Here is a 24,903-nt window from a genome sequence, read left to right on the forward strand (position 1 = left end):
CCATTCTGTCTCTTGTACCAACTGACAAAGATCTAGCAATGAGTAGAAAATTTCTAAACACCTATTAAAGGCATCACTTAACTTTTGTCTTCCTGGTTTAACATACACTGAAGTAAGTCACTAATGCATAATTTTTTAAGAATAGAACTTCGTTTTAAAATTTAGTGTTCCTTAATGTTTATATGTAAACAAATGCAAAACTGTAGAACCAGGTGTCTCCATGAATTTGTTGGGAGTGAGTTTGATAACAAAACTAGATTGATTAGGTGCAGAAATACCTTAAAAATGGGAATGGGTCTAATTGAACTATTAGAGAATCATATGGTTAGAGCAAATATATCTTAGAGTTTATATACTACAACTTCTCAGGTATAGACAAAAGTGAAGCAGGCCTACTTATATATTTAGGATACAGGAGTTCATTTAAGAAGTCATAACCAGATCATAGATCTCTTGCCCTATACACTACCGCTTATAGGTCATTCAACCCACACGGACCAAGTGTGATATTATGGGCCTGGGAGTTAAGTACCTGTCACAACAATAAGCAATAATGTTGAGTTAACCTTTACGTTAGTATCCATTGTTTTGATAGCATTTCATTACTGAAGGGTATTCAAACCAAAACAAAAAACCAAACAAAAAATCCACAGAGTAGCTTCATAGGAACTGACTAGAAAATGTAAAAATAATATTACCTAAATAAAATTTTTATTTTCTGGATACTAACCAGTAGTGACTTTTAGAGTATTCTTATCATTTGGGACATCTCCTTCTAACCAGAGTAAATACAATAAGAGAGCCTCCATCCACTAAGCATGACAATTTAGTTTTAATAAAATAAGCATGTAAAAACAAGTTGTCTATATATCACTAAAGTAATTATAAGATTATGCCTTATCCAGATAAAACTTCTTACTTGAGATTATATTTTATGACATTCTTCATGTTTTATTTTAATGAACGAGGATAAGTTAGATTTATTACTTAGAAAAGGAAACTGAGCTATCTATATTTGGATGAGAACTATGGAATTTGTTAATTTCTAGATTTTGCATGGCCCTGATTAATTTTAAAAGAGGAAATCATGAAACTCTTTTAGAGCTACAAAACAATATAATAAAATTATCCCTGGTGTTTTGGGGATGTGTAATTACTACAGAATATTGAATTAGGAAAAGAGAAAGAGTGCACTTAATCTGCATGAGTAAAGGGGACACCTGCACACTGCAGACAGTTCTTCTCTGTGGGAATGTTGAAGGATTGGCTTGCTATCATTTCAGCTATTACTGTTATAGTTTTTATTAATGAAATATCGTGGAACAGAGCTATTGATAATGGAAAATTAAACCTGATGAGTCATAAATGCTTGGGAAGAACTTCGCTGACCCATGAAGTTCACTTATAATATCCATTCCCAAATGGACTGAGGCTAAATCCAATCAATTATTTCTAAGAAATTGCCAATTAACTCTGATTTTGTAACCAACAGCTTGAAGATATATACCTTTTAATAAAGATAATGAAGATATATTCATAATTATGTTAGTTGTTTTTCCCTTGCTTATACTGAAAGTTTTAATTGTGCAGATATTTTCTATTCTTGTATTTAGCAACTCCATCAAGCTTTTCTAATTACTAGAAATCTTTCAAAATTTTGTACAATAATCTTTCAAATTTTGTACAATAATCTGTGGATGTTCAGTCATACCAAGTCCTTCAAAATGTATGTTAAAAAATCATGAACCATATACATCATCTTGGCTACAATTTGAAATTAAGTAAAAATATAGCCATCCTTTCTAGAGGGGAAATACTGATTAACAAAAACACAGAATGTGTTTTTAACAGAAGTTATATATTTGGAAAGGAAACAGTATAATTAGGAAAAATGTCTTAGGACCTTGTATTGTTGAGGATTGGTTTTTAAATAAATATACAGAAAACATATTCATGACACATAAAGAATCCCTAACAAATCTCTGGAAACACAAGGACAGAGGAGATTAAAAAAAGGTCATTGGGATACTTGGGTTTAATGCCGTGGTAGAATATGCATGTACTCCTAATTCAATGCCCAGCATAAAAATAAATAAGTAAATATATAAATAAATTAATTAATAAAGATAAAGAAAGAAATGAATCAGAAAAGGACTTCAGTCAGTTCAAATACTTGGGAAGAAAGTAAATATTTGTAAAATATTTGGCTAAATTCTAAAAGACTTCTTGGCTAAGATAGTGGCTCTAAAGCCGTATTTTGTGTGTGTGTGTGTGTGTGTGTGTGTGTGTGTACATATTTTCAATCCCAGCTCTGTTACTTAAACAAAATTTGTTTTGGGAAAGTTACTTAGCAGCTCTCTCTTCAGTTTTACTTCTTTAAAATGGGAATAATATTTCCATCTCATAAATGTGTTGAGCTGATTAAAAAGTTAATGCATAATAGTGTGCCTAATAGTCTGGCATATAATAAATTCTCAATAAATGTTACCTATTATAATTATTTAAACAGAAATGATACATTTAATGTTCAAGAATTTTATCATAGAGTTTTAGATTTATATGATTTTTGTAATAAGCAAAAATACAATCATTTTGAAATATTTGCAGTGCTAATATATCTCTCAGTAAAATGATTTCAGAACAAATATGTTTAATATTAAAATTCAGATTTATAGTTGCAGTCCTTCCATGTGTATAAACTTGAGCTAGGTAGATCATCATTTTTCAGAACAGAGTTATGATGTTTCTGAAGGTTACGCTATATTTCCATGCAGTTAGGAACGTGTAAATCCATGCCCCACTGAGTACATATTGACTTCTTCCATAAAGGTTAACTCTATTTCAATATTGACATTTTCTTTTATTTCCCTATATTAGAAAGCTGAGATCAAAGCCAATGGAGAAAAATTCAAATAATTCTAAAATTCAAAGGAAAAACATTTTTACACTGTCACTTTGCAGAAGTCACTACCTTGCAGAACAGAATGCAGTGATAATGGTACATGAGCATGAGGCTCGGTTAGATGAGCCCATGCAGCTCTTGGGCCACTCGGCCTGGGAGCCTTGTGGAAGTCTTGCTACCTTGAAGCTGCCAAGTGTAGCGATCATTTAGAGAGATGAGAGATGACAGGTGATTGGGGTGCTGGCTAAGGAAGAGCAAGAAAGAGAAAGAGTGTTAGAAAGACACAGAGAGAGACTGACCTGAAGAGCCCATTTGTTTGAGCACCAGCTTTTTTGAATGGAAACACCTTGAATATGATTCCAGACCCAACTACCTTCTGACTGAAATCTCATGAGAGATTCTGAATATTTTAACTGACCCTCTCAACTCTCAGATTTGTAAGCAAAATGAATTACTGTTGTTATTATAAGTTATTATTTTGGGATGGTTGCTGCATGTTAATGATAATCAGAACAATGTCACATTTCAAATGAGCTAATCATATCATACAAATTATTTAAGCTAACTTAATATGCACATAGAATTTCCCAATTGTGCGTAACAACGTTTAACATATACTTAGGCCATCAAAGGGTGATGTTAGAAGAAATGCCCAATGTAAGACCCTGAACTTGTAAAACACATTCGTTCAACTAGTATTTATTAAGTATCTACTATATGCTGGGTCTAGGTTCTAGCATATATTGAATAAGACAACAAGCAGAAGATTCTTTGTCCCTGTAGTCACTTGAGAGATAGATATTAAATAAGGATATTAATGAAATCATCCAAGGGAGTTGTATGACAAAAAGAAACAATAAATTATGGCCTTGAAATTAAGGTACACCATTTAAGATAGAGTAGTCAAAGGTGGTATTTGAAAATTAACATACCTGGAAGAATAAACAGCTAATGTATAAGTCTTGAGTTGTGAAAAAATAAAAATAAAAAGACAGTGAGTCAAGAGTGAATAGCCAGGCATGGTGGCGCACACCTGTAATCCCAGTAACTTGGGAGACTCAGGCAGAGGATTGTGAGTTCAAAGCCAGCCTCAGCAAAAGCAAGGTACTAAGCAACTTAGTGAGACCCTGTCTCTAAATAAAATACAAAACAGGACTGGGGATGTGGCTCAAGTGGTCAAGTGCCCCTCAGTTCGATTCTAAGTACCCACCCCGCAAAACAAAGAGTGAATAAAGAGGGGCTGGGGTTGTGGCTCAGTGGTAGATGGCTTGCCTAGCATGTGTGAGGCACTGGGTTCGATTCTCAGCACCACATATAAATAAATACAATAGAGTTCTACTGAAAACTAAAAAAAAAAAAAAAAAAAAAAAAATTGAAAAAAAGGAACGCTTTAAAAAAAATAGAGTGAATAAAGAAGAGTAATCTTTGAAATGTTGAGGATAAATTTTAATTCCATTCTGGGTGCACTGAAAAGCCATATGAGGAATCTGGTTAGTAGACTGAGTCGATTTTAATCAGGCTGACTCTTGAGTGAATGTGGCTAAAATGGCTAACTGCTGACAAAAATGTATGTGCTGTTATAGTAAGAATATCATGCCTAAACTTTAGATTGTTAGGTATGCCCATATGTCTGAGTTCTAGTCAATTAGAATATGACTAGTGCTAATTAGACTGTGACTAAAACTAATATGACTGAAACTAAGCTTCCATGTGTGTTCATTCAAGATTCTTATTACTTAAGGCAGACAGGGATGAAGTCAACACTGAGAGAATGCATAATAGCCACGGAATGAAGATACCACCGGTGTGATTAGCTCAGACAACTGACTGACTTCACGGAGCAGTCACACACACATACCAATCACAGAGGCACAACTACTAGAAGTATTATCAACTAGGAAGCACTCAAACTCTTTCATGATTAATATCTAAATGTCTTAGTCTCTCTAGTATGCCACTGCCCAAGAGTACCCTCCTTGTTTGTATCCCTACATGTTTCTTGCTCCTTCCTGCCAGGCTGTGACTTTCTTCAAATCTTTCTGCTCTGCTTTCTTTTTCTTCTAATTATCACTGTGAATCAGACTACAACAGGTCAGTAATACCTATGCAACAGTCTGAATGCTTTGCTGTTTTGAAATTTCCTCTGCCAAATAACTAGGCAATCATTCTTAATTTTGACTTTGCACAAAGTCTTAGGATATTAATAAAATGCATTCAGAATCTTTGCCACAGTGAAAGATAGGCTTTTGAACCATTCTCGAAGAATCTTCATTTCCATCTGAGATATGTTGCCTAAGCTAGACTTCTGTGCCCCAAAAGAATAGACCATAACACTTCAGTAATGGAATTCTCAGATTTCTTTAGCCCATGTCTCCTAAGTCTTCTACCCTCTTCCTATAATCCTGTTCTAAAGTCTCCTCCACATCTTCAGGTATAACTGTAATTATGATAATGATTCCCACTGTTCAGTACTAACTTTCTGTATTAGTCATGTTTTCATTACTATAATGAAATACCCAAGGGTAACTAACTTTATAAAGAAAAAAACATTTATTTAGCTAATAGTTTTGGAAGTTCAAGGGCATAGTGCCTGCATCATCTCAGTTCTGGTGATGCCCTGATGGCAAATGGCAGGTGCCAAAGGTGGAAGTACATATCCAAGCAAGAAATTACATCTCAATGCAAGAAGTAGACTGATAGGAGGGGCAAGACTTGCTCCTTTAATAAGAACTATATTGTGAGAACTACTGAGGGGTTTTCTGAGAACTACTTGATGAGAACACACTGCCAATGACCTCCCTTTTGGTTCTACCTCTCAAAGGTTCTACCACCTCTCAATAGTGCCACCCTTGGGAATCTGATACTAAGCTTTTAGTATCAATGGGTCCTTGGAGAACACAGAAGTTCTTCTTTTTTAGTATTTAAAAACTATGTCTATTCATTAAATCAGTCTATTCTTCCTTATCTAATAAAGTACATGAATGTCCAAAAGAGGAACTAAATTGAAAAGAATATCAATGAAATGATTATTGTATTCAATCAGAAAAGATACATTAATGGCTTGGACCAAGCCTGTAAGATTGAACATGAATGATAAGGTCAGACTCAAAGTATATTTGAAGATAGAGGCAGGAGGATCTACTAATGCACAAATTCAAGCTAAAATTTTTGAAAAGCTTTGAATTTTCAATCCCTCTAATCCATATTTTCAGGAAACTAGATAATAGAAGATTTTCCTGACCCACTTTTGCTTTAGAATTCATACAATTCCATAATAAGTGCTGAAGAGGATTCTTCTTACATAGAATTATCTGAAGAAGTCTGAGAAATCCCATTCCTGATTCTTAGACATTGTAGATAATTAGAAGTAGAGGGGTCATAGATGAAATTCTATCATTAGGTCATCTCTGGAGAAAACTGGGAAATGCAGTTCCTTCCAAACCAGAGGTGGAAAAAGGGAAGCTATCCCTTTCATCTCAATCCTAGGGAGGAACTTTCCCTGGGACCCATAAGAGTTTTGAAATATTCCACTGCAGTGGTGCTTCACTCATAGCTGAAGACTCTAAAGTATGTAGCAGTAGGATAGAAGTGGTATTTGGAGATCTGGGTCTCCTCACGGAGTTGATTGGAAAGCATTTGTACCAGAGAGACAGGAGTCTCATGTGGAAGGAACATGAGCTCATTTTGGGCTTTGCTTGGTTAGCTGCCTGAAAGACAAAGAGATCCTCAGCAGAAAGGAGGAAAAGGCAAAGCTCAAGATGCTGAGGGAATATGGCATATTAATGGACTCCTGGGGGGACTCCCATTGCTGGACACTTCTTCATCTACACAGAAAAATATATCTTCTAGGAGAAAGAACTCTTGAAAGTCCATATAAAAATTCCCAGTGCCACTTAAGAACAAAAAGAGATGCTTTATATAGTGAGAACCTCCATACCCTGCCCAAACCAGGGTGTTAAGAACCTGGCCATCTAATCAGGCCATCTAATCAGAGAGGAATCTGGATGATTGAGAGGTGAAAAGAAAAAATTCAGCCATGCTCCATCTACCCTTCCCATATCAGGTTTCCAATTCAAAGTAGAACCACGATGAGGAAGGAAGAATATTTTGCATTGTCAGATTTAGCACTTTATTACTATTTGAATCACGCATCCAAAATACTGAATTAAATGTATACTTGTGACTTGAATGCATCATGGGACATTCAAGGAGGCTACAGGACCCTAAAATATGTGAATGTTTTAACCATGTTATAAGCCATGCTTATTCAATGTAAGTTTATTTCATAATATAAGAAAAACCAGGGCATTTCTAAATACTGTTAATCACCACAACAGACCCTCAAATAGGTATGACATATTGTCTTATAGGAGTTTGGAAAGCACTGAACTTGGGTCACCCAACATGTGATAGGTAATCAACATAATTTTCTTTTCAAATAATATTAAGTAACATCTTTTTTCCTGATTTAGGTGAAATGTGGCTCAATCACTGTAATTCTTAAAGGATCATAAGAAAGACATGGCTGCTGTATTTATATATATTTGACGAAGTTTGTAAATTATATGAGATTCATATTTAGTTTGAGCTTGTTCTTTATATGGAGTGTGTGTATGCATAACTTTAAAGTGTTTTCTATTTTTTAGAAATTCAAATGAAGAGTTTGCAAATGTTTCTAGAGTTTATTACTGTCTATACTATATGCTCTTATTTTATACATAGATACTCACCAATTGTAAAGCTAATGCTTTTTTAATTTGTTCTAATTAATTATACATGACAGTAGAATGCACTTTGACACATCATATACAATGGAGTATAATTTCTCATTCTTCTGGTTATACATGATGTAGAATACCACCGGTCCTATAGTTATATATGTATAGGAGGTAATAATGTCTGCTTCATTCTACTATCCAGGAAAGGTAATTCTATGCAGAAAATATCCTTGTACTTGCTCAGAAACCTGGTCTATGGATCCTAATTTGATTACAGAAAAGAGTGGGGTAAGGAGAATAAACCTAATGTTCTATTTATGCTCTATCCATTATATAGTTAATCTAAGACCCTGAAGTGGTCTACTAATTCAGAGGACTTAAAAATAATTTCTTTGATATAACGAAAAGAAAATTAATTCCTTGAACTAAATATCTTGGCCTCAGTGGACAGAAAACAAATGCCCTCACATTAATGTAGTAGCTTTTCTTCCACCTCTCCAAGTTTAATCTAGGACCTGTTAACCAAGACTGTTTTTATATTCAGCAAGATTATATACAAACTTGATTTAATGAATTATGTGAATGCCACTGCTGAGGAACCCCACTGGTAATATAATATGATTATGCAAATATACAATTCAGAAAAATTAAGGCATAAAAAGAAGTAATAGATCAGATAAATAAACTTTTAGGGCTTTCTTTATTTCAGGTCATTTGTGTCAAAGTTGGAAACTTGTTTGAAGGACACAGATGAAAACTGTAGGGAGGATAGGGAGGAGTAAATCATTCTCTGAGCACATATTTGCGGTGCACTGAGTAGATCCTTTATGGAGGGGAACTGAGCAACACTGACTTTTTTGCTGCACGTTTTGAAAGCTGAACATCGTTTCAATATTGCAAATGAGTCTATTGTTTTAATTAGATTTAATGCATCATTTTCCTCTAGTGAGTTTCTGTCTTAGATAAAATAATGGAGTAAATAATTTAATATTGCATCTGTGATGCTGAAGGATAGGTGCCACAATGCTTTACCTTACCTCACTCACCATCATCACAGAAAAATTTGGTAGATTACTTCACGGTTTCGTGGGAGAGCAAGTATATTTTAAGAGCAAACAAACAAAAAACAGAAAATAAACTTTGGTGACTATACAGTGTTTTTTTCTATTTTTTTTTTTTAATTTGGGGGAGAAGGAGGTCAGAATCTGGTTGCTCATTGAAACAAGGCTTAAAAGGATTCTCATGTCATTCATTAATACTAATATTTAAAGCAGGAGGTTTGGGTACTTGCATTTTTGAATCCTCTCTTTACTTTAAATGTCATTCTTTGTATTCCTACCTTCCTTATACAACTGTGAGTTTTGGGGGCAGGGATGAGGTCACTGATCTTTGTAGTTACCCTCATGCATCCCTGAGTCCTGGTAGTTTTCCAGGAGAAACTTGCTAAATAATTGGTATAAAGATCATGTCATTGATTATAAAATCCTTTAAACATCTATTTGCCCATCTTAACAGTTCTGAAATCAGAATGCATCTTACAGTCAATAGCCTCTCACAACTGCTACTGACAAGGTGACCACAGCAGCATGCCCTGACTTGGAAGAAAATCTCAGAGATAGCATTTCTCAACATTCTGAATTATAAATGCTTCTCATAACATAAAGGATAATACTGTAGGTCCATGGTCATCAAGCGCTCTGGATTGAAAACTGATTAAAAATTGGGATCTGAGTATGAGCTTTGGGAATAGTTTAATCTATTTATTTTGCTTTTATTTACCTTTATTTGTATGCCAAAGTGTGACACATGGTTTGGAAGAAAATAAACATAAAATTTAAAAAGGTCCTTCAATACTGCATCTAATAAGAAAGCATTGTGGTACTTTAATTGGAACTGTGTTTCATTTTGAAGTGAGAGATAAAATGATGACACATTTTCAATCATTAAATTTTGTGTGGCCTACAATTCTGTGGCAGACAGTATGCTAATCATAGTGTTTTGGTTTATTCTATAACATTTTGAATAAAGAATATTTTTATCAAATAACCTTTCTAATAATTTGGATGATAACGGATAACTATGGTCACTAGACTACTACAATCTGTATTTGTAAAATCACATGTTGATACTGATGTACTCAGTTATATTTTACTTCCATTGGAATCTGACATTGTGAGTGGTTCACATTTGCATGCTTCTAGGGTCCTCCTGGGCATATGAATTTGAACTTCAGAGGCGTCAGTGTCCCTCTCTGCTTTTAACCCAGGACCACGCCAAGTGAAGTGAGACATGAAGAAACAGAGTGTCTTTCTATGTGCAGCACCAGGTACCTACAGGCAACAGTGGCCACACCTTAGTATCACCACCACTGCTGATTAGTGTCCCACATTTTGCTTAGATTCCTTGAATAAGTGTTGCCTTTTCTATTTCTGACTTTTCCACGTTTTCCCCAATTTCAGTATTTCAAGATCTTATTCAACTAACTGCAAATGCCATTAGTTTGTTCCTAATATCCTCAGACAGAAATAATTAGAAATTCTTTAAAAATTTTATATACCTTTTGTTTATGCTATATCATATGATAGAGCTATCAATATATTTTATTTTCACTGATGGTAGAATCTTTGAGTATAGAGTCATGTCTTATAGATCTCTGTATTACCTCTCAACTAAGGCCCTGTTTGTAATGGGTGTTTATAATATATAATCTGTGTAACACTGTTTTATGTTGTATACCATATTTTCATTCCTTTACTTTTATTTTTATCCCCCTGTGGTGCTGGGGATTGATATCGGGGCCCTGGGCATGCTAGGCAAGCATTTTACCTGAAATGTACCTCCAATCCTCACATTTTCTTTTTGAACATTTATTTTTATTAACAACATTATAAAAACTATTCAATGCATCATTGAATATACATGAAAACTATTCAATATCAATATAAAGCATTAGTATTAGTATTTAAGACTTTTAGTTTTCACTTATAATTAGACACTATCTCATTACCTACAAATAGCATTTTCTGTATGTTTCATATATATGCAATATTTAAGGATATAGTTTTATATTAAATGTTTCAGTATTTGCTTTCCAATAGCCTGGCTAACCTAGATATCTCTGTTGTAACAGTCTCGAGGCAAACTTACCTCTCACAATGATGTTGGTGGACTTTTTTGCGGGATTCCCCACATTATTATTGGCGATGCAGCTGTAAGTACCAGCATCATCTGAGGTGATAGCAGGTATGGTCAGAGTTCCTCCATTCAAAACAGTCTTTTCAGGCAGAGTCCCAAAGGACCTGACCCAGGTGAGAGAGGGTGCAGGCTCTCCTCCTGTTGTAACACACACTAATGTTATGGCCTCTCCAGGATTTACAACTATAGGATCATCCACCAAGAGTTTAATTGACGGAGATGCTAAAAAACATAAACAAAAGAACATGCACCTATTTTAATATGCCACGACTGGAATTCAATAGCATGCTTTATAATTCATCTATCCACTCACATGTAAAAATGAAATATTATTCTTTTACTCCCATTCAAATATACAGCTCAAATTTAAGCAAGATTTAAACATTTTGCATTTTAATTAAATGATATCAACTTGTAGAACTGCATTAAGACTTTTACACCTAGAGAGGGCAATTCAAATTTATGTTTCCTTGGATTATTGCTCTTAAATTAGAATCACAATAGTGATTAAAGTTTTTTTAAAAAATATCATTTTCTCTTTAAATGAAGCACTTTTTGCTTTTGTCAGTCCCTGTATAGACATTAGAGTGGTTTAGTCCTTGTACTTTAATGATGAAGATGATCAATTATTAGCTTCTAGATCATTCAGAGGTGAAATGATTAATTCTCATAAACAGAACACAACTAAGAGATAGGCATAGATCATCCCAATCTATCCCCAGGCAGTGGACCCAATTTTGTTCTTAAAATAATAACAAAATCATCCAATTCCCATGCAGTCCCTTAGTACATTTGTAACACTGTCAGCCAAATAAGTCTCAGCAGTGTGTTCTCATAAGGATGGCTTCAAAACTCCGAAGAAAATAAACACACAAGAGATCAGATAACCATCATACCACCCTGTCACTACTCTACTGCTCAGGTTGTAAAAGTCTTCCAGTGAAATTCAACTCTTTTTATTATTTCAGGTTTTAAAAAACATAGGAAAACATTCATTAAAGTAAAAAAATTTTTTTTTGTATTGTGGCCTTTTTATCACTCAAAAACCACACAAAATTATATTCATGTATGGCAAATGTTTTTGTGCTTACATTGCAGTTTAATCCTAAATAATGCATCCCTAAATAAACCCAGGGTGCACAGATTAGACTGACATTTGAGTTTACACATTCGGAAATAGTTTTCGTCAGAGTCAGACCTAAGAAATATGAACTCAATTTATATTAGAAATATTTAAACTGTCCAATAGTCTTAGGTGATTTTTTGGGTTTTTTTGGATATTAACTCCAGTTTAGAGTTCAATCTCAGAATGAACTTTTGTGGTGCCATATAATCTATCTTGTTTTAAAAGAGAAAGCCAGAGGAGAGCAAGAAAATAATTCCACGTTATGGTTTTATGAGATAGAGCGCCTGTATGACCTTTTTAAACACCATTTTTCCATACTTGGCTCTTCTAACATCATTTTAAATAATATGGGAATTTTCAAAATGTCATAATATTAGCCCTTTTGAGATGTGACATTAAGTTATAAAGATTTGTGATTAAAAACCTATTGGGACATATATGTATAAGTGAAGAAAATGCACAAAAGTCACCACAGCATGATAGAAAATAAAATATTTAAAAGAATTACTTAATGTTAGTAAACTTATGAAAGATATTACTAATTACATATTCTGAAAATATGCTTAATTATTAATATACCATCATGAAGAGATAAAGGAAAAGACCTCTTGTGGTAAATGGCATAATCTTATAATATTATTTAGTTAAAATACAATTTAGTAATCCTAACATTTATATCATGTTAACAAAGCTAAATTTGTTTATATCACATTTTAGTCAGATTGAAAGGCACAAGATTAAGGTCATTAGTAGAGTACTTTGGGACTATGGAAACACATAAAAGTGGTATTAAGTCAAGGGATATTTGCCTCCCTAATTTGTTAGTGTAAGGATGAGTTGTTTTCTAAGAAACATCACTTAAAGAAAATAGTTCAAGAGAATTTGAAAGCTCAGAACAGTATTAAATAAAGAAAAGATCTCTTTTTCCCTACAGTGCATTGAAGAGCTACACTCTCCCAATCTGAGTTGAAATCAGAGTGCTGTCCAAGGTAGTTTTATTAATGATGGCATTTATTTTCTCTGATTTTGCCTGAAACTAAAAATAGCTCTAGCAGAGCATAAAATGCCTAATAATTTCAAGAATTTAATAATGCTTTTAAGCATTTTTAGTATAAACATTTCATAGCTTTAAACCCCAAGAAGTCAAAAGGTAAAATCATTTTCATTATTGTGCTAGGGTCTTACTTTTCATTCCCTAAAATCAGCCTTACAAAAATTAAATGCTTTGCTTAAGACCTACAGAAGTTTCACCAACCTAAGTGTAAATCATACTTAGGAAAAAAATGACATAGGAAAAAAATTTAATGTGGGAAAAATTTTAATCTGTTACTAACAATATGTAAAGATTTATCAAGTTGGATGGATTATTTGCTAATTTGGAGGTATATAAAGAGTGATATAAATGTTCTGGGTTAATTCTTCTTACAGGTTTCCACGGTCTCCATATTTTCCCTTCTCCATCACATGGTGGAACATTACCTCGGCTTCTACTAGAGCTTTCAGCCAGTGTCCTGACTTCACTATCTAAAATATGGGGTGAGAGTTACATGACAGGAGCACAAACACTGAGGCAAGGTAGCTGGTTTTAAGTCTTGACTGTCACTTAATAACTACATGAACCAGGGTGAGTTATTTCACTTCCAAGTGCCTCATTTTCCTATTATTGAAATAAAGAAAATAATTGTAACTACCTTACTAAGATCACTTAATACATTTAAAGTGCTTACAATAGTACCTAAGAGAAAATACGCACAGAATAAGTTTTTTCTTTGGTCATTCTTTTTATTACCATCCTCATAGTTCTGCCCAGAGCTTGGTAAATAGTGGGTACCTAATAAATATCAGTAGGCAAAAGCAATAAATTGGAAAAAGAATGAACAGTATAAAATGCACACTCACTACAAAATCAAACTATTCTGATTATAGATGGATGAGATATTTTAAGACCATTTTGACTTTTTAGAGGTCCTGTACCATATCATATAAAACATTTAAATTTATCCATACATACAGAAGAAACATTTAAGCATTTATTGATTTCACTTTATATTGCATTTATTTGTAAATTGAAACCCTTTGTTTTACAAGATTTCAGTATTTTCAGAGGAGTTTTAAAAGCTCATGGATCTCTCATCACTTGCTAGGTAAATGCTATTTTTTTTTTTTTTTTTTTGGTGTCCCGAAACTGTTCCATCACATCTGAGAATATGCACTACAGACTTCCTTTTCTGTACTTATAGAGGCATATAGGACATGAAGAAAGATGAAGCTCATTATACTAAATCAAGTATATACCTGAATATATGTATATGACTATAGCATATGTTGATGGAATTGCCACATTGTCATTTAAGAATAAACATGAAAATCCTAGAGGTCATAAATTCCCTTATTACCATAAAAATCATATACTCTTCTAAAACAGTTATAGGATATAGATGCCCATTCATTCTTCATAGCAACATGTGAGACAATTTATTAATTTAGGTTGATTTTTAAACAATAAACATGAAGGCTGATATGGGACAAAAGAAACATTGGGACAGTATTACAATTTGAGATGCTCGTCAGACAAAAGTACAAAATAAATTTATAGGGAGTGAAAGAAGACCAATGCCACACTTACCCTTTTGTAGAAATGAAAAAAAAAAAAAGGATACAATTTCATAAACATAGAGGCTAGGATGAGTAGGGAAAAAGGGTGGCAGAGGGAAGTTAGATGATATGTACCAAAATACTTCCAGATAGGAGGAATAGGAACCAGTGTTCTGTAGCAGGGTGGGACTGGAGTTCACACTAACTATTGTTCATTTTACAGAAATTTTAGAGAAATTCACAGTTTCCTAGCACACACACATACACACACAATGATAAGTGCTGACAGAATAGGGAAATGCTAATTACCCTGATTTTATCATTACATATTGCATATAGGTATGGACTTACATTGGGCCCCATGCATATATATAATTTTTATGTGTTAAATATAAAAAAAGTGAAAATAGAAAAAAAGGTGAAATACATAAACAAAAGGAGTCCTTGAAATTATGTGAAGTATTTTTATAATCAAGTTGTAGATTATCTTAAACATGTTTTATAATTATTGCCAAAACACAGCTCAAACCTGATAAAAATAATTCCAAATAAACCACCAACTTATAGACATTTAGTATCTTATACATAGTGGTTACAAATGACTATGATGCCCGTCAGAATTTCAGATTGTTAATTTTCTAGCACTTCCTGATAGAAGGCACAGTTACTTTAGCAGTTGTCACAGAGATTGACACTCCTCATTAAGACAGGCATACAACATTTTAGCATGCTTCCTGTGCCCTGTGGTGGAAATGCTAGATAAACAGATTGATAGGTGGGTACATGGATGAATAGTTAGCAAAATAGAAGAGAGGAAGAGAAAGCGATGATATATAAGTAGATAGTTATTATTGGTCCTGGGAGAGATGTGATGTGGCAGAAGGACAAGAAAGAGGGAAAAAGGGAAAAGGAGAGCAGGGCAAATAGGACCATTTTCTTATTTTCCAAAATGCTAAACTCTTTTTTACCAGGGATCAAACTCAGGGGCACTTGACTACTTGAGCCACATTACCAGCCCTATTTTGTATTTTATTTAAAGACAGGGTCTCACTGAGTTGCTTAGCACATTACTGTTGCTGAGACAGGCTTTGAACTCCACCTATCTCAGCCTCCTGAGCTGCTGGGATTACAGGTGTGCACCACTGTGCCCTGTCAAAATGGTAAACTCGTAATAGACCTTCAATAACTGAACTATAGAAAGTATATTTTAGTAACTATCTCTGAGAAAGGGAGTCCTTCCTGTGTTTCTTTTAGCTCCTTTCTTTCTAGCAAGGAGAACTTTTCTTAGGTTGAGCAATGGATTCTTTCGAGAATCCAAGAGAGAGATAACTGGTTTCTTAGACCACCTGAAGGTTTGGATACTCATGAGCAGAGGGGATCTATGTGTCCCTTCTTTGTATGAGGCCACTGAATATTCCTGGCCAGACAAACAAGGACATAGTATTCTCATGGGAAGACTCCATGACCCTGAGAAAGAGCATTCAGTCCCCACATTGGTGAAATAGAAAGAGCAAAGAGGCCAGCCAGACCAGAACATGCCAGGACGACAGAAACAACAGAGGTCCAGGCAAACAGGCCCATCCAGCGATCGAGGCCTCACACTCCAAGCTGTGGTTCAGCATGGCCTACTCTTAATTTAAACAAAATTGGAACTTCTTTTTTTTTATCTTTTAATTTTTTACAGACTGCATTTTGATTCATTGTACACAAATGGGGTACATCATTTCGTTTCTATGGTTGTACATGATGTAGATCCATACGATTCGTGTAATCATACATGTACATAGGCTAATGATGTCTGTCTCATTCCACCATTTTTCATACCCGCCTCCCTCTCATTTCCTTCTACATAATCTAAAGTTCCCCCATTCTTTTCTCCCTCCCTACTCCACCCACCCCCATTATATATCATTCTCCGCTTATCAGGGAAAACATTTGGCCTTTGGGTTTTTGGGATTGGCTTATTTCACTTAGCATGATATTCTCCAATTCCATCCATTTATTTGCAAATCCATAATATTATTCTTCATGGCTGAATAATATTCCATTATGTATATACACCACAGTTTCTTTAACTGTAACCATTGATGTGGCTGTGTGACTGTAGTATGCTGATTTTAAGTTCTTTGGGTATAAACCGAGGAGTGGGATAACTGGATCAAAAGGTGGGTCCATTCCAAGTTTTCTGAGGATTTTCCATACTGCTTTCCAGAGTGGCTGCACCAATTTGCAACTCCACAAGCAATGTAAAAATGTACCTTTTTCCCCACTCCCACACCAACATCTACTATTTTTTGTATTCTTGATAATAGCCATTCTAATTGGAGTAAGATGAAATCTTAGAGTTGTTTTAATTTGCATTTTTCTAATTACTAGAGATGTTGAACACTTTTTCATATATTTATTAATTGCCTGTATGTCTTCTTCTGTAAAGTGTCTGTCCAGTTCCTTGGCCCATTTATTGATTGGGTTCTTTGTACTTTTGGTGTAAAGTTTTGTAGGTTCTATATAAATTTTGGAGATAAGTGCTCTATCTGAAGTGCGTGTGGAAAAGATTTTCTCCTACTCTGTAGGCTCTTTCTTCACATTCTTGATTGTATCCTTTGCTGAGAAAAAGCTTTCTAGTTTGAGTCATCCCACAAAATGGGAACTTCTAATTAACTGAGATAGAACTTCTGAAAGTATGGCAGAATAAGTGGTTTGAAGAAACTGAAAGTAGAATTATGAGTAATAAAGACAGATACACTTCTTTCAAGTCTGAGTTTGTTGACTGGTATGCATGCTCATTTCAACTTTTTATGACCCAGTCCACCATCAGATCCTCTGGAGGTATTATGTAAAAATTAGTTTGCATTAACTAAAGTACATTCTGTAGGAGGATAATACTGTTTTAGCAAAAGCCAATAACTTCTTGGGTGTTAGATTTGGTTTGTTTTTTACCACTATGTAACATTGTAAGGTTTATTCAATATAAACAACATTTTAAAACTCTGAAAACATAGTGCAGAGCTAATCATCTTCATATTCTCACAGAGTTTGGCATTCTATGGATCTGGGACCTATAATTCTAAAAATGTCCTACTTTCCAGCTAGTCTCTTGGGTTAAATTGGTTTAACATTAACAACCATATTAAGCCCACTACATGCCCTGAGCGAGAGTAAAATGTGTTTGAATCGAAGTAATCTGAATATTAGAAACTAACCTCATTCATAGAGAAAATCATAAAGAAGGAGAAAGAATAAATGAGAATGAATTTCTTTTGGGGGGGAGGGAATGCTCAGGAAGGATAGTATCTGCTTAGTTTAAGTCCCCACTAGATAGGTCCTGACTCAGTAATTCTTCTGGGTGTAGATCACAGAAGGTTTATTGAAAAAGATGAGGAGGGAGATAGGGAAGGGAAGAATGACAGAAAAGGGTTATGAGTGGGTTATCACTATGGGAAACCAGGCTCAGATCTCTCCCTCTGAGGAGCAGGGAGACTCACTGGGTTGTTTACTAACAACTCTCTCTCGGTGGGCCTTAACTTCTCAGGTTCACCCTCTGGCTGCATCCTAAGATCTAGGAGTATACTGAATGTGGAATCTGTCCATAGAAACTGCAGTAAGCTTCAGGAGAGGCTAAGAAGAAAAGGCAGGGCCTTCAAGGTATTGCATGAAATTGTTTCCATGTGAATTCAATGATCAATATTTGGCTACATGCAGATCATGAGAAAAGGATAAGGAAGAAAGAACAAGGAAAGAGACATCTTTATTGAACAGGAATTAGGTACAAAATGAATGAAAACACGATACAAATTGAAAAGAAAGAAGATATTAATAAACTAACTTTCTGCTGTTGTTCTATGAGCCTCCATTTTTAAAACTGCAGATCACATATAGATGTAAATAATACAAGTCAAACTTGTATGTGGAGAAACATGCTTAAACCATGCTTACAGATTCAAAAAATAGGGAAAAGTTTCTCTTGGAAGAACGAGTCATTTCACTGAGATAAAGATATCACTGTATTATCATACTTTACATTGAAATCTATTTTAAAAAGGTATTTCATGCTACTTGTGCAGCAGGAAACATTTCACAAAATAAAAATGAGAGAATATATTAGAAGTTGGATTGAAAACTCAAAATAACTTACTGATTTATGTGGGGCTATTATTCAAATATTATCATTCACATTGATTAATTCTCATGAAGTCCAAGAATGATATCACACAGGGAAATTGTATTTAAAATGATGTTCCAGAATATGGCAATATTTGAAATAGTATTTTTAATAGTACTTTTTAATGCAGGAGTGGAACTTTGCTACAAATATTGAAGACAACATGCTTTTTTCATTGGTTTAATGTTTACAGAATGCATACTTCTGGAATATATTAAGAAGGCACAGTACATTCCTTCGTGGAAAATCTCATGAAAGTATTGGAGAAGAGACTCAGTTCATATGTCCATGAATCTCACACCAGAGATTCCCTAGATAGGCTTTTTGTTTTGTTTTGGTTTTAGCTGGTACAGTATCTACAGTCAATATCATTACTGTTATCATTATCAGTGAATGCATGACTTCAGGCCTTGCTTATTATCCCTAGTAAAGCATAATATTTGTTTATTGAATAAGTATTAAAAGAGCATCTACTATGTCTCAGGTCCCATGATATGCATCATGAACTAAACAACCCAAAACTTCCTACACTCAGAATCTTATAACCTGACAAGAAGTCAGCTCTCTTCTAATGAATCCTATTGTCCTCAGTGATTTCACACATAGACATCTCCTGCCTCTTCTCTGAAATCACAAGTATTTCTGATCCTTGACCCAGATGTTTATGTTATCAGAGCACAGAAAGTAAAGGAAGTTATTGGAAGGTGTATTTGTCAGTGAAATGAGATTTTACAAATTTAAGAAACGATACATTTGGATCTAATTTTCTAAGATAAATGGAAAAAGTAGAAACGGAACTGATGTTCCAAGGTAAGGAAAAGTCATGTGAAAAGATGATCACAGTCAATAATTTATGCTAATAGTTATCATACTAATCCTAATAGACTGAAAGGTCTTCATAAGTTCTAAAAAGATATGAGAAAATAAGCTTTAGCACTACACACTCTCTCTCTCCTCTAGTCAAAAAGTCCTTCACTGTTCTTCCACAGTGGAAAAAGTCTTGGCAGATGTGGGCTCATCCAAGCTTACAAGAAACTGAGCATTCGTTTATTGCTCCACAATCCCAGATGATCACCACTCATGGAAAAATAATCCAAATTAAATTTTTTAAACTAAGAAATTTGTGGTCCATACAATATTCTTGTTCTTCACAGAAGATACCAGAATTTTAAGAGCAGTTCTGGGTTTCAAAGTTGCCTTTATCAGTAGATCAGCAGAGAATAAATTTGCTATTTCTATGCCTGGAATTCTCTTCAAGTGCTTACCCATTTGGTAAACTAGTCATCAAGTAATTTATCATGCTCAGATATTAATATCAATTCTTCACACAAATTTCTAGTTTTTATACAGGCTAATTTATTTTATTCCTCCTTTCTATGAAAACAGCTCATGAGAATACCTACCCCAACACAGTAAGATATTTAGAAATGGGATATCAGGGTAAAAAAGGTAGTATTTTAATTTTTTTATATACCATAATCCAGAAGAAAATTTGGCGAATAAGGTGCTCAATAAAGTCCTATTGAATTAAAGAACATTGAATCTTAAAATTAGGGAACGGAAATTCCACCTATTTCTCCACTATCATCAGAAATCTTAAAACAAAAAAAAATGATGAAGGAAAAACAAAACTAGTATGAAAGAATGTGACATAGGATTCAGTGTTTTAATCATTTATTGAAAATACTAGTTATAAAGACCTACCAGTTCTTTCGTGTTCACCTATTTGAACTTAACCTTTATTTTATATTACTAACAAGAACATGGTAAAGAACTCCTCTATCAAAATTTTGAACACTACTCACAAAAATATATTATTTCTACTTATTTTACTTAATTCTTTTTTCAGCTGTACTATGGAACATTATTATAAAAATAATAAATATAAAAATAGTTACAGTTAATTAAAACAAATTTTATATCTGGAAACAAAATAAAGGGCAGATGGAATTTTTTTAAAGAAGAGAACCAGTATGTAGATAATTCAAAGTGGATTTAACAAAGCAATAAAGATTTAAAGCTCTTTTGTAAGAGCAATTAGACCATAGAACAGAACAGATAAAGACATTACCTCTAAGGTATTTAATGTTGATCTTGCAGCCATATTCTTTATTATTTTTAACTATGTACACTATGAAAAGGTACTCTCATCTTGTTTAAAAGATTTTGTCTAATAAAGAACAGTCTTTCTTTTCTGTACCTATTCTGGGAACACTTCATATCAGGGTTAAGTTTTGATTATGATCCTTCATGATTCTCTAACTTTGTTTTATAGTAATTTCGACTGTGGTTTGCTCATAATTAATGTTAAGAGAATAATGTTGAATAGATGCCTCCTGAGCCTCTGTTTTCCCTCTTACTAATGAGGGAATTCTGTTAGATAATTTCTATGGACTGCCTACAGCAAATTTCTACCATGATTAGGAAAACACCTGGGCATACACCCTCACCTTATGACATATTTATGCTCAGGTTACTCAAATGTCTAAATTGGGCCCATGATACAAGAAAGATTAAAAATCACATCAGGAGCTTAATTAGCCCAATCAATGCTAGCAATATAATAAATTGCAAATAGGGGAATGTATCTGATGTTTTAGTTTAAGGGAAAAAGTGTTATACCAAGATATATTTATTGTCAGCTATAAACCAGGTTTTGTTCTAGGCATTGCATTATTAGAACAAAACAAACAAAATTCTGTCCTGGTGATGTTTGCAAATAGACGGAGACAATAACAGTTCATAATATTGTGAGGCACCCTTTCAAAAGCTCTACAGTTATTAACTTAACCATATGAGGCAGGTATTATTATTACTTTACCTTGCTTAACACCAAACTCAAAATCAGTTTAGAAGCAGTTCACATAATTTGCCCAAAGCAACATAACTAGCAAATGATGGAACTGGGATTCTAATCTAGGCAGTGCAGTCTGTGATGAATATGAAGTATCGTAGATAAACCTCCGAGTGAAAAAATAAAGTTGATCACTTCCACGTTTAATTAAATGCTTACTGATATTTATGCCTGAAGAACTAGCACTACCTCTCTAAATGGAAGGATAACATGAATATCATCTATTACATGCTAGGTTATTGGCCAGTGTAAAAATGAACTTGTTTCCAAGTCAGAATTTCAGAAACACTGACAATATAGAAGTAAAGTGGAATCATGATTCACTTAAGTCATAATTCCAAAGTCTAAAATAGTGGAGCTGAAATCTTCTGGACCAGAAAAGAAACTATTGACAGATTAAAGAAACAATTCATAGGACAAAATAAAATATTTGCAAAATATATACCCAATAAGGAATTAATAATGAAAATACATAGGGTCTCCAACACTAATAGTGAGAAAACTAATAAACCAATTTTACAAAACAGGCAAAGAACCTACTACATTACTCAAAAGAAGATATGTATATATAAAATTTCAGTTAGTTCAATATAACTATTTTATCATGGTGACCATTGTTAACTATATTCTTAAAAAAATGTTCAGAGTATTAATATGGTGTTCTTACCACAAAATGTTAACTATGTGAAGCACTGTGTATGCTAATTATATAAGTTTTGTCATTCCACATTGTATATATACTTCAAAAGTTCATACTGTACATGGTAAATGAAATTTTATCTGCCAGTTAAAAAATGAATTTTTTTAAAGAACATAGGCAACAGACAAAAATAAGCAGGGGTTATATTCAACTAAATTTCTTCTTTTTAGCAGAGGAAATGATCAGTAAATTGAAAAAAAACCCATGAAATGGGAGAAAATATTTGTAAATCTAATATCTAATTAGGAGTTAATCTCTAAAACATATTAAAAAAAAACCCTACAACTCAACAGAAAAACAAACTAATAACCTGATTTTAAAATGGGCAAAAGGTTTGAATAGATAGATATTTCTCTAAAGAAGACAAATAAATGGCTAACAGGTATATGAAAAAACACTCAATGTTATCAATCATCAGAGAAATGCAATTCAAAACCACAATTAAGATATCAACTCAAGCCTCTAAGGATAGCTACTATTTTTTAAAATAAAATAGTGTTGGCAAGAATGTGTAGGAATTGGAAGGTTTTCACATTGTTCAGAGTGCAAAATGGTACAGCTTCAATGGGAAGCATATGGAGGTTCCTCAAAATATTAAAAGTAGGACCATCATATAACCTAGCAGGTCTACTTCTGAAACTGAGTGTTTATCCAAAAGGATAGAAATGAAGATTCCAGATATATTATTCCTCCTCTGTAAACTTCAACACCATAGCCAAGAAGTCGAAAAACCAAAGTGTATATCAACAGATGAATGGATAAAGACAATGGGTTACACACAAGAAATGCTGCAACATATGTTAGGTAATTGTCTTAGTAGATTCAGTTCTAGTCTCCTAAAATGGGGACAATAGATACCATTAAAAGAACAAGAAGGCAAGGTTACAGATCCCTATTACACAGTGTGCCTATCATGCATGGCATTATAATAAATTAGCCAGTCACAGAAAGACAAACAGTGCTGATCCTACTTCCACAAAGTACATAAAGTAGTCAAATTCATAGGACTGAAGTGTGGAATCATTGCTGACAGGGCTGGAATAGAGAAAAATCGAGACATTAATCAATGGACATAAAGTTTCAGTAAGCAAGATGAGTTACCTCCACCTATCTGCTGTACAACTTTGTAACTAGTCAACGATAATGTATAATATAATTAAAATTTTAAGAGTATTGATTTCATATTGAGTTCTAACCACAATAATAAAGTGAAATATTATTTAAAAATTGAATATCATTTAAATTTATGGTTTAATATATTTATTATTTAATTATATTTACTTTTAAAACTTAAAATATTATTTGAGAGTCATATTTTAAAAAATAAACATATGCCAAACAAATGGATTTTATTTCAGGTTGTGTGTGTTAGAGTAATTTTAATGAACTGAATTGCAAAGCCATAAAGTTATGCTTTACAATGGAGAAAATGACAATATTAAATCACAGACCTTATTATAGATATTGCTAAAGTATCAGGTTGATTTCCTATTAATACTAATTGCTGCTTAATACTGTATTACCCATGTAATTAAAATAAAAGTCAACTCAAGTCTACCTAGTTAGCTACAATTCTTGGGATTTCAGACTGGTAATATTTAAATAAAGTGTTACCATGTTGTAGACAATGCTGTTATATGATAATAAGAAATTTTTTAATGAGATATTACTGCAATGTACATATGTAGAGGAAGTAAACAAGCTGCACAAAATGGAATGTCCTTAAGGGAAAATTAAAAGGTGATAAAATCTTTTTGAACATATTTTCAAATGAATGAGGGAACACCGAGTCACTTTTTAATTCACCTCTTCTCTAAACATAACTTACATGTCTAGAATATCCTGTCAATATTTTATTTTTCAAAGCCATTGAAAATATAGATTTCCCATTTTAATTCTAGAAAATTTTATGTAGATTTTGGTAAAACCATATTTCCTCTTTATGTCTGATCAATGACTTACTGAAATATCTTTTCAGAGCAAATACTATTTGTTTTCAATATAGGTTTTTTTTAAGTTCTTTATATTTATTGTTTTGCCTAATTAACTTTCCTGCAACTCAGAAGACAGATCCATACCACATACTCTGTAACTTTGGATATGTATGCATGTCCAGTGCTTTTCTAAACCTGTATTCATATTCAACGTTTTGATTATTAAACTTACAGTGTTTAGCATATACATTCTACTGTGTATTCACTGAGTTTTCAGGTCTCTTAAGATGCAGTATCATATCTTTGCACAGTTCAGAGCATCATAATTGCATGTGAATATTGCATCGCATTGCTTTTTTTTTATGCCCAAACTAAAAAAGACATTACAGTGCATCATCAGACTGAGCTAAACTTAAAACTGAAAGAAAATATTGAAAGAGGAAGGCCTTTGGTTATTACGTATTTCTGATCAAGAGAATTAGAAAAACAAAATAAGAATAGAAAGAATTTAGCCTCTTTTCCTCCTTTCCCCCCCCCTCTAGTGTTAGGTAATTGTCAGTAGATTCAATTCTATTCTCCTGAAATGGGGCCAATAGGTATCCTTAAAAGAACAAGAAGGCAAGGTTATGATCTACGAACTCCTATTACACAAAGTGCCTATCAGAAATCAATATTGATGACTTTATGACAAATTCACTAGATAGTATGTAATTGAAT

General features: G+C 33.5%; 1 protein-coding gene across 1 annotated transcript in view; it reads right to left on the minus strand.

The window, feature by feature from the left end:
* Mdga2 (MAM domain containing glycosylphosphatidylinositol anchor 2) overlaps window positions 1-24,903 on the minus strand; it is a 757,479-nt gene that overhangs the window by 229,627 nt on the left and 502,949 nt on the right. The window contains exon 6 of the mRNA XM_047541595.1: window positions 10,768-11,037. Within this exon, the coding sequence (XP_047397551.1) occupies window positions 10,768-11,037 (270 nt within the window). The remainder of the gene's footprint in view (window positions 1-10,767; window positions 11,038-24,903) is intronic.

The sequence above is a fragment of the Sciurus carolinensis genome, chromosome 2 (genome assembly GCF_902686445.1).
Source record: "Sciurus carolinensis chromosome 2, mSciCar1.2, whole genome shotgun sequence".
Classification (NCBI taxonomy): domain Eukaryota; kingdom Metazoa; phylum Chordata; class Mammalia; order Rodentia; family Sciuridae; genus Sciurus; species Sciurus carolinensis.